The following is a 12,100-nucleotide window of genomic DNA, read 5'->3' on the forward strand; positions in this document are numbered from 1 at the left end:
TAGTACACTAGTTATCAGTGGGGAACCATGACTGTTAGAACTCAGTCTTTAGTAATTGTTTTAAAAAAAGCAACTATGAGAATTCTAATTCTAAACAAGACTACTGTTATATTATGCTCAAGCAATAGAACACAAGAAGGAGTGCTACAGCATGTAATTTTGGCCCTTGGCCACACAGAAGTGCCAATACACGTTATAGCACGAACCTCGAGTGTATTGTTGCGATTATTCCACAGTTCCATTATTGCTGTATATTGAAAGATTGTAAGCTAAAGAGGACAAGAAAATATGATCATTTTGGTTATAATAACTCTGCGAGTTAAAATAGTTCGATTGCTGCTCTGTTTGGCTTGTAAGCGCTATATCGTTGCTAGTTTACCAGTATGTGGCGGAGTAAAACATGGAGAGCTTCGGTTACAGTGCATAACCGGTTGATATCGACACTCATAAAAACGCCTCTCAGCCTATCATATTTTTACTGTATTATAATTGTAAATAGCAGTTTCACAGTGAATCTTTAGTAGATTCTTCTCAGAGCTGCCACCATTGTTTCCCATTTTTAACACCTAATACTAATACTTGCTAGCTATCAGTGGCAGAACTTCCAAAAGGTCTACAGTGGATTTTTTTTCCCTTGTTAAACTGGTTCCACAAACTGGAAAGCAAAACACAATTGCACTTATTTTCTAATTGTGTTGGTGGTCAATCTAAACTCATAAGGACTTCTAGGACTAGGACATTAGGACTGCTAACCAATGGGAGAGTTTGCTTAGCTGTACTTATCCACACAATTTTTGTATTATTTGTTTATAATACTGTATGTATAGAACATATACACAAATTCTGTTTTACTGTACTTCCACTTTCATAGTGAATTATACATAATGTATTTATTTATTGTCTGTTTTCGTTGTATTTTGTCACCTTATTTTTAGGATCTTTTTTAATAAGATAAAAAAAGATTATTCTTAAGATCTTATTCGTTTAAGTTACTTGGGTATCTTCATATACAATATTTTTTTTTACCAAGTAGCCACTACAAAAGAGCAAAATATTCATTCATTAAATCGCTTCAGTAAACAAATCTTTCTGAGAGTTGTGACATAACATTAAAAATATGTTTAAAAATATACCACTATTTTATATTATATTAGTATTCTAAGTTTTTAACATTAAAAATGTTTTAGAGAAATATCGTTTATAAATCTAAAAAAAGCACATTTAAGAAGATTTTATTTCCTAAGACATTTTGGTGGCTCCAACCCCAGAAGGACTAGAACAGATTGGGATGTTTCATCATTTAGTGGGGGCTTTAGCCCAGGGGATAGCATTAGCCAACTACTGGGAATCGGTCCCTTCGTCAAGCTTGGGGTTTAGCAGCGCAGCAGTGGCTATCAAACCCGTGAGCTATTCGGCTGTAGCTGCAGCTATTCCCACAACGCAGTCAAGAGGTGGTTCAAGAGGTGGAGTACTAAACAAACATAAATAGGATGATAGACTGAAATGCCTAGGTATAATTAAATACTGAAGAAAGAATTAAAATTGAAAGTGAAAGTGAATGACTGTGTCAACATGTCAGTCAGAGAAATATATCTGCGCCTTTTCTAACTTCTAGCTTACCTTAGAAGTTCAAAACTAGCTAATATCAGTCAGAGTATTAAATGTTGCTACGATCAATTGGAATAGTTCACATCTAGTTAACATCAGTAAGAGTAGTTTCTAGTCTAGCTATATTTAAAAAAATCCAGTTAAAGAACTGTTATTGTTATTGTACTGTAATTGTGGTTCAAAAACAAAAACATATAAAAACATTCCTTATGAAGCTAGTTGGTAAAACAGTGTCTTGCATTTTACTTTGGTCAGCTAATGATTAAAATGAAAGCTAACTTTCGACTAGTATAGTTAAATTCAGTTAAAAATCATCTAAAGTTTTACCTGGAAAACACCAGTTAGAGCTGTGTCCATTTATCTAAAGTCATTTAATTACACTCAACTAAACATTTTTAGCTAACCAGTTAAAATAAAGCTAAATACCAGATGAAGTAGTTAAAGTATTGTTAAAAGTCAGCTAGAACAGTTTACATTTACTTACCACCAACTACAGTTGTTACCATGTAGCTAACTTGTTAGCTAAGCAGTTAAAATGTAGCCAATATCAGTTGGAGTAGTTACAATCTTGTTAAAAGTAAGCTAGCATAGTTAACATCTGCTAGAATAGTTTACATCAATTTACATCTAGTAATTGCCATTGCAATACCTGGACAAATGTATTTGTACACCCTCTCATTCATTATGATTTTATTAAAGAAGCTATCTCTACTTTCTAGAAAAGGCTTTTACTTATTTCAAAAACACTGCTGTAAGAATTTGTTTGCATTTAGGAATATGAGCTTCAGTGAGAACTCCCCAATAAATCACAAAATACTGAATGTACTTTTCAAAGCTCAATATTATTTTTTATCTCCCTCTAGGCCACGCCTGACATTAGGCATTATATGCCGATAGGTTCATGTTTCTCTGCTGCAGAGAGTCATATTCTATTGGCAGTAATTCTCTACAGAGACTAGACAAGCTGTGTGTTTTCATTTGTCAGCAATGTAAATAAGCTGAATGCATCAATTAGAAGGGGAGTCCACAAACGTAATAATTTAGACACAAAGTGTACATACTTTATTACATTACAATAATTACAAAGGACAGCTTAGCTAGAGTTTATTCCAGTAAATCCCTATGTAGAACAGGTGGTAATGACTTTGTGACTTACATGCAGCCAGCAAAAAAAGCAAGGATGGCATCGCAGCCATCATCGTGCCAGACCAGTGTAAATGCAGTGTTACAGCATGAAGTCCAGCTGGCTTGGCTCTCACTGCACTTCCTAGTAGTGACTGGCTTAACGCCAGTAAGCGATCAAGTGATCGAGATATTGATCTCTGTCTCCCACACACACACACACACACTATTTTTAAGTATTAGCCCAGTATTTAAAAGTGAAGTGTTCTAGTGGTTAAGATAGATATGATGGCTAAAACATAGCTTGTATTACTTCACAGGTAGTCATCATAACGCAATAAAGCAATTATCTAAAGATAAGGTCGTCCAAGGAATTACATCATGATTTTTATTTACCTGATTCTGGTTTTATTTGTAAAACAACACTATTACTATTTTTAGGACCATTTTACTTTTTAGCTGAATGTGTGGGCTAAAACAGCAGTGCAGGCTAAAATAACACATGAAAAATGCTGACATATATCCAGAAATTGCGATCTATTTAAGCTGCAATCTATACCAAAGCTACAATCTAATATTTGCTCTTAATGAGCAAAAATTAAATGTAATTTATTTAAGCAAAAAAAAAAAAAAAAAAAAAAATGAAGAGCTGCAGTTAAGTTATGAGGAAGCCTGCATCACAGATTCAAAACAATAAATTAACAAATTTTAATTGTTATTGCCTTCTGAATAGTATAACCCCAAATAAGAAAAGGTTGGGACAGAATAAACAATGCAAACGAAAAAAAACACAGTGTTTCTTACAATTACAGTGTTTCTTAAATTGTTATTGCAGATAGTATTAACCCAAGATATTTACATTTTTCTGAGTAATGGGGTAAAAAATATGATTTTATACAGGGGATGTCAACAAATAAACACCTGTAATCTAAGATTCTTTAGACATCAGGAAAGGCCTCACTCCCAGAAGCAGAACCCTATTAATGCCAGTGCAGAATTTTTTAAGTGCTAAAAGTTTGGTATTGTTCCCAGAATTAGTGTTGATTATGACTATGGCACAATTTAATATGACATAAACATACAGTTAGACAAAAACAACTGACCAGCATGGAAAGGTCAGTGTGTGTGTGTGTGTGTGTGTGTGTGTGTGTGTGTGTGTGCGTAAATCTCCATGGTAATCCAGGATTAACATCCTCCATCAATGAGTTTGTAGTTTGGCCCAGTCTGAAATAAAAACCAATCAAATAAAACAAAAATTTAAATTTGGAATCTGCACATCTGTATGTGTGTGAGACAGACTGTGTGACTGTGTTCGTGTAGACATTCATATCTCTGGATCACTGTCTTCGAGGAAGGGTGGCCTCACACTGGGTATGAACACACACACACACACAAAATCCCCTCCATCTGTGCAACACTACGCATGATCATGTGATCACAGAATAAAAACAGAGAGAAAGAGAAGGAGAGAAAGTGAGAGTAGGAGAGAGAGCTTGAGAGCTCAGACTGCATTAGAAAGGAACAAGAAAGAAAAGGAAATTATCATAGAAAAAGGAGATAGTGAAAGAAGGAAAGAGAGAGTGAATCTTATTATCTAATATCTGTCTGAATGTAATTGGATTAAGAGGGTCTATGTATACCATCTTTACCCACTCACTCCTGTGCCACACACTCTGTACTACACACTGTGTATTATCATGCTAACTATGCTAACATCCACCTCTAAAACAAGAAACATACTCAGGTACCAAATGCTAGTCAACACACTGAAATCTAATGTCCTCATATAAAAATAAACACAACCTGAAGGGGTTAAAAGCTAAGAACTAGAGGTACATGTGTTTGTAACAAACTGTTAACAAATGAACCCCACGTTCATCATTACATTAAGCATGCTAACATTTCCCCGGGAAAATGTTAGGGACAATACAACAGGAGGTTAAACAGTACCTTGCACTATTATTTTTTACAATATACATGAAAGCCTTTCTTTTTTTGCCCTTTAATAAATACATATTTCTGGTTTGACTGTAGGGGTGGGCAAAAGGGCTGGTCAATTAATCAAAAATGGATCAAAACTTGATATTCATGCTACTGACAAATTACCTGAGAAACGTTGTGGGTCTTTTACTGAATTAGAGACTATGTTATTTTAGAGACTATGTTTATGCCTCCCTTGTCTAAATTTCGTATTGACCACTTTCAGGAAACATTGTACTGATCCAGGCTGGAAAAGCAGGCACAAAGTGATTAGTAAACAGAGGTATACAGGTTTTTGCTGTAGCTGTATGTAACTGTAACTTTACGTTTCCATCAAAAATAAACCTCAGCTCTTCTGCATTCTCAGGGGGTAGGGGTGCTATCAGAGCACTTGTGATAATAAAATAGCACCTATGCAAAGATGTGAATAAACTGCTACCACAACTTACAATGGTTCTTTTAATTTACAAAGATTAGGTGTCAGCTTACTCCAGTATTTTTGTTTGTTGCCATATCTTACGAAAAGCACTGAAGCACCCAACTCCTATTTAAGTTGTACATACAAACTCCAATTTGCAGTAATTTTTCCACAGTTCCAGATAAAGGGGTTTTGTAACCTTACACAAGCCCAGCGCACTCTAAGTATACATTATAAGAACAAATGTATTAGGATACATCTCATAATTATTGATTTCAGGTGTTTTATTCAGTTCCATTACAAACATTAGTGAAAATGTGATTCTAAAGAGATCACTGAATTCCAACAGTGAACAGAAATAGGATTACACCATTGCAACACGTCATCGGGTAAAATTTCTACCCTCCCAGTGAGTCTATGAAAAACTGTGAGTGGTATTATTGTGGACCAGTAGTTGTTCACTGGTTATAGCACCATATTTTTTAACCCTTACTATATGACTGTGTGCTAGGGCTGCACAATGTATCATTTCAGCATCATTGTTGCAATGTGCAATTGTCATGCTGCAGTACATGCATTGTTAAAATACATATTTTTACACAAAAGGAAAATTCACACTGTTCTCAATATCCATGACATATACCAAATGCAGATTATACACCAATCAAGCATTACATTATGATCACCTGCTTGTTTCTACACCTATTATTTATTTTGTAGCACCACTAAGCATATGGGAGTACTGTAGTTCCATAAATATAGAATATAGTACTTCTGTGTCTCTGTACCCTAATTTTTTCTTCCAGGATTACCACAGAGCAACTAATATTTTTGTGCTAGTATGAGTAGAACAGATACAGCAGTGCTTCTGAAGTTCTTAAACAACTTAGTGTCACAGCTGCACTGTGAGAATAGTTCACCAACAGCGTCCTCTGGACAGTGTGCAGCAGCGCCCACCACCTAATTAATACATGCTTTGTGAAGGTCCTGTGAGGTCGTTACAATTGAAGAACAGGGTGATAATAAAGGATGCACAGAAACAGAAGGACAACACCCTGTACATATTGAACTACAAGGTGTTGCTATATGCTCGGTGGAGCCAAAAAAATAAATAATGAGTGTAGACATAAGGAGTGGTCATAACTTTATCCTTGATCAGTGTATCTGCCCAATATCATATTTTACTCTAATGCAAGATACATTGGGTGCACTGTTAATATCATGATGTGCTAAACCATGGATGTTTGTTGAAAGCTTTTTATTATTTTAATCATTTTAATATCAATATATACAGCTCTGGAAAAAAATTAACCACTTAAGTTTCTGAATCAGTTTCTCTGATTTTGCAATTTATAGGTATATATTTGAGTAAAATGAACATTGTTGTTTTAATCTATAAACTACAGACAACATTTCTCCCAAATTCCAGATACATATATTGTCATTTAGAAAATGAGAAATAGCTGAGATAACAAAAAAGATGCAGAGCTTTCATATCTCAAATAATGCAAAGAAAACAAGTTGATATAAAGTTTTAGAAGTTTAGGAATTAATATTTGGTAGAATAACCCTGGTTTTAATCACAGTTTTCTTGCATCTTGGCATGTTCTCCTCCACCAGTTTTACACACTGCTTTTGGGTAACTTAATGTCACTCCTGGTGAAAGAATTCAAGCAGTTCAGCTTGTTTTGATGGCTTGTGATTATTCATTTTCCTCTTGATTTTATTCCAGAGGTTTTCAATTTGGTCAAATCAAAATAACTCATCATTTTTAAGTGGTCTTTTTTCAGAGCTGTATACTGCACTGTTTGCTGAAAGGATGGACAAATCCTTATGTGTCCAATCCAAATGCCTTGTCTTTTATTGAAAAGTGGTAGACGTTTTGGAACCACAGCTACTCAGTCTTGAAGTGTTACACCACATAGTTATAGAGTCACAGAGAGCTGAGACCCACGATGCATAAATGTTGCTAACAGCTAACTGCTGATGTTATCATATCACACTTAATAACGGTATAGTTCAAAACCTGCAGGTGTAATGTGTAGGTGTCCCAATACTTATGTCGATACAGTCATATGCTCCAGCTTCTCATTATGCTGAATATGATTTCTGCCAGTGTTCTGTAAAACTTGTCCATCCTACCAATTAAATCTGCAAAAGAGTGCATTTATGGGCAAATAAATAATTTCAGAGAAGCGTCCAAGTATCAGACAGAGTGTTCGAGAATGTTTAGGACTAAGCCCTGCAGAATGTCCAAGTCATAATCTCTATATACTAGGGGTGTCACGATTCTCTAAATCCTCGATTCGATTTCATTTTCGATTTGAGGGTCACGATTCGATTCGATTCTCGATTTTCTTGTTTTTTTTTCTTGTTATTATTTTATGCCTCATAAAATTTAAATAATATATTTATTATTATTATTATTATTATTATTATTATTATAAATATTATAAATATTATTATTATTATTTATTAAGATATATATGGTAATGCCATCTAGTGACTTTTTTTGGTAGCAACAGTGTGCACTATTAAAACAAGCAGTTTATCAGAGCTGTGTGTGGATGGCTGGTGAAACTGCTCATTACATGAAGCTGCAGTTCTTCATCCAACCACTAGCAGCAGCAGCACAAGCCCCGCTCTCTTCACTCAGTCACTACTTCAGTACAGCCCAGCCACGGGCTACAGAGCTCAGCCAGTCCGTTTTTACTGTTTCTGTAAACAAATAAAGGTTTTAACCCCACTAACCGGATAATACAGCTCACTACAGTTCATCTTTCAGCCCAAGCAGCTAACAGCAGCAGGTTAGAACAGCCGACACGGAGGCACTGCTCGGATTACATTATAAACAGGTCAGTTAGCGCGCTGCTAACCTCAGGATGTTTATAACTACGGAGTTTAGTGGACACACCACGGCCGCCAGGTAAGTCTTTTAAAGGCTACTGAAGACTATTAAAGGCTATTAGAGTGTAACCCCTGGCTCCCAGGGGTTACAAGAGGTTATTGAAAGCATTATTGGGGGGCAGAAATCAGTACAGGCTGGTTAGATAAGTGATGTGGGTATTGTCTTATAAATATTTACACATAACTTATATCTCTCCTGAAAAGCTTTTATTTTAGTCAGAAACACGCTTGTGTTTACTTTATCTGAGAGAAAGATGTTTTTTTAATTCAATGGAAAGCAACAGGTGTAGTCAATTATAAGTTTAAGATTTTTAATCCACCTCACTGTGATCTATAGTCAGTGTTCTCAAGTCACACTGACACACGCATTTCAGCGAGTTCACACGCTCTCACCTGCGCGCACCCACCCCTCCGTCAGATACAGATACAAAACCTGCGCGCCCAACCCCCGCCCCCCCTCCTTCGTTGGACAGATAAAAACAGTGATCACACTCCCGCCGACTGCGCTCATGCAGTGGCTATCTCTATTTAAATGAATAGGATGCGCTGTGTTGGTGCCGCGCCATTTGCGTAGCGCGCTGCGCTATTTGCGTAGCGCGCGCGGGAGGGATCGTCGATCCTCTTTTTGACTTCGATACTCGAGATCGTGACCTCATTTCGATTCGATTTCGATAAAATATCGAGATCGTGACACCCCTACTATATACTATACTGCACCACCTCAGTGGCTTGCTGGCTCTAACACACCTGATTCAGCACATGAAGGGCTTGCTAAGCTAATGAGGTGACTCCAGCTGGGAGGGTGGGGGGATATTACAGCAGAGCTGCATTTGGGAACCACCACCACACTTCTCTACTAATCCACTACCTATGCCACCAAATGCTGCAGCCCTGGAAACTTATCAGGTAAATAAACACATGGTAAACCAATCACCTTTCTGAATAGAAATACTTCCAAATATCCCCATTGTCCTATTTTACATGAAAAAAAAAACTGATTGCACCTGAACTATATGTATTCTTTTTGTCTTCAAAATGTACACTTATAGATATAGATATACATAGATATATAGATAGATATACAGACAGACAGACTGATAGATATATCTATGAAGCATTTAGAGGTCATATTGCACTAAGCAGACAGTACATGATTACAGTGTGTTTTAATTGGTGATATTACAGTATGCATTTGTTGGTGATGCTACAGTCCATACTTACTGATAATGGTCCATTTGTGTTACTACAGTATGTACAATTGACACTGCAACATGTATATATAAGATCTATTAGTATTTAAGCATTTGTTACATACATTACAGTATGCATTTAATGCTGACATTGTAACGTGTATGCATACAATATTGGTACGTATGCATTTGGGATATTACAGTATGTATTCACCAGTTATAATACAGAAAGCATACACCTGTGTTATTACAGTAATTCATATACACTCTATGATTACAGTAAGAATTCCTTGGTAATATTACAGTTTGTATTTACTGATGATTGATGATCTATCAGTATCTAATCACATGTTCTATTACAGTTTATTTATTCAGTTTGTATTCATTGGTGGTTTTACAATATGGATGCAATGGATGCATGGCTTGTCTTGCAGCATGCACACACTGGTGCTAGTACAGACATAGGCAGTGGGTGCATTTTCAACGATGCTACAAGAAGACGTGGCAGCAGATTGTGGCGTTACACTTGCATTCGCTACAGCACCTTTTTCGTGCAATGTGTAGCTGCATTTCATCCGACGTTCATCCAAGTGCATGGACACGCTGAATTTGTACATTTGCTTTTTACTTGTTTTTGCATCATGGCTTATGCTTGCCAGTCAAGCGAAATCCGGGCCCATGATGGGAGAACTGGGGGGTTGAGGGGGGGTTGGAAAGCCGAATGTGACGTCATTCAGTATAGGAGTTGAGGCGTTGTTTTTCCCCTCTCTCCACCCGAGCTCAGACAACAGCGGACAGCTCGAGACAGCCAATCCTAGAGCAGGGGGGCGGGCGTTAGCGCTCTAGAACCCTATCAGCCAATCCGGCCCGGGAGGGCAGGACGCGACTACCCAATCACAGCGCAGGAGAGCGGGGCTTGACGGAAAACAGGCGTGAAAGAAACCAAGCAAAATAGCTAAATAACGCCTTGGTGGGCGCAAAAGGCGCATGCGTAGCAGCGGCGGCGGCGGCTGCTCGAGCTGCTGCGCTGAGCTCTAGCTACAGTATATGCGGATGGATGAATGGCTGGCTATTGACTATTGTACATCCGTCGTTTACACACGTTCAATGGGAAAAAAAACGGTTATTTTGCATTAGGACCACCGCTTCCCGGGCATTGTTCAACTAACTGCATAAACAGAACTACCCTCTGTCTGCACAGAGACCCCCACTCACCCCACCCCGACACCATCCTGCATTCAGCCAGATGAGCAAGCCAGGGCCTACTAGCTAGCTAACTAGCTAACAGGAAAAATGGAGAATGCTAGCTAGGTTAGCTAGCCACCACATCCACATACACACAGATAGATACCAGGGATGCACCGAATATTCGGCAGCTGAAATGATTCGGCCTAAAACGGCACAAAAATGCAAATAAAGGACAACAAGCACAACTGACACTTATGTTAAGTCATACTGTGCTTTGCTGCTATGTCTGCTGGGATGTCAAAATGTTATAGGTTTATTTTTTTCCCTAATCTAACTAACTGTTGTAATTGCATTTTCCTTAAAAAGCAAAACACAAATAAATGTAGGCTAGTTAATTTATGCAATGGTGAGAAGAGTGGCAAACCCCCCCTGTTTGTTATTCAGCAAAAAAAAATAACAAACATTTTAGTGCAAAGCCTACCTAACAGATACACAAACGCTCAAAATGAAAAAAAAAAGGCATGCAAATAAAAAAAGATGCAACGGTGCATGCGTGCATGCACGAGCACACGCACGGTTTGCAAATAAAAACACTGCAACGAATGCACGTGAGGGCTGTCTATAAGGGCTGTCTTTATATGAAGCACGCATATCATAATGCATATGAAATGAATGGCCGTTTGTCACTTACGTGATCCGAGCTCCGGTCAGTGGCAGACGGCAAAGCTGACCGCGAGGACATTTTTGTAGTGATTTATTTAATTTTTTTCCCTGAGATTCCAAGCGAATAACGAGAGAAACGCTGTTGTTTTTTCTCCTCCTCCTCTTTTCCTCTCTTCCCTTTTTTGCACGTTTAATCTCCTCCTCGCGCGCACAGCATCAGACGGAGGGCCGCGGTGATGGTGGTGATAGTTGTGGTGGAGGTGATGGTGGGGCTGCTGCTGCAATCGAGCCGCGCGCTAACCCCAACCCTCGGGCCCCCGTGCTGCTGCAATCGCTCGCGCTAACCGGCCACGCCGCGCCCGCCTGGGGAAGCCCCGCGCGCCCTCATGGCGGCACGTCTCTGCGGATCTCGCGCGCGCACAGAGGATGCTCGGTCAAGGCAGCATCGTCTTCACTATCATCGTCGTCTTCGTCGTAGGGTGGACGCGGTGGTAGTATTGGCGGCGGTGGTGGTCTTCTTCGTCGTCGTCGTCGTCGTTCTCGTTCCCGTCGTCCTCCCGGCGCGCGTGCACACACGAGCAGTAATCTAGCTAGAAGCGGATGACCGGCGGCGCGCGCGCCAGCGCTAACAAACGGCGAGGATGCTGCTGCTGCAGCTGCCCTCCGCCTCGAGCCTCATGTCCGCGCGCGAGAGAAAACAAACACAACCCCCCCACCTAGCAGCAGCCCCCACCTTCCATAGCAAATCATCAAATCATGAAGCTCAACGCTGCTCCGTGCCTCTCGCGCGCGCTCGCTCAGTGTGTGTGAAAGAGTGCGAGAGAGAGAGAGAACACAACGGAAGCTTGGACCGGATGACAAAAACCTGGCCGGTTCGCGCGCTACAGCCCCCACCCCTCCTCCTCCCCTTCATCACTCCGTTATTCCAGCTGCAAGTTCCGCGAGGTGCGCCAACCGCTGCTCGCCCGCCCGCACGAGTCTAAAAGATGTTGATGGTCCTTGAAGCATTAATGAACTGTCAATG

The 12,100-nt window shown here is 39.2% G+C and overlaps 1 protein-coding gene across 3 annotated transcripts in view; it reads right to left on the reverse strand.

The window, feature by feature from the left end:
- Nucleotides 1-11,797, reverse strand: part of mark4a (MAP/microtubule affinity-regulating kinase 4a) — a 45,155-nt gene extending 33,358 nt beyond the window's left edge. For all 3 annotated transcript variants that reach the window (XM_022666597.2, XM_022666606.2, XM_049466579.1), the window contains exon 1: nucleotides 11,105-11,797. In XM_022666597.2, the coding sequence (XP_022522318.1) occupies nucleotides 11,105-11,155 (51 nt within the window). In that variant the 5' untranslated portion in view covers nucleotides 11,156-11,797. The remainder of the gene's footprint in view (nucleotides 1-11,104) is intronic.
- Nucleotides 11,798-12,100: the final 303 nt, after the last annotated feature.

The sequence above is a fragment of the Astyanax mexicanus genome, chromosome 1, assembly GCF_023375975.1.
Source record: "Astyanax mexicanus isolate ESR-SI-001 chromosome 1, AstMex3_surface, whole genome shotgun sequence".
NCBI classification, from domain to species: Eukaryota; Metazoa; Chordata; class Actinopteri; order Characiformes; family Acestrorhamphidae; genus Astyanax; species Astyanax mexicanus.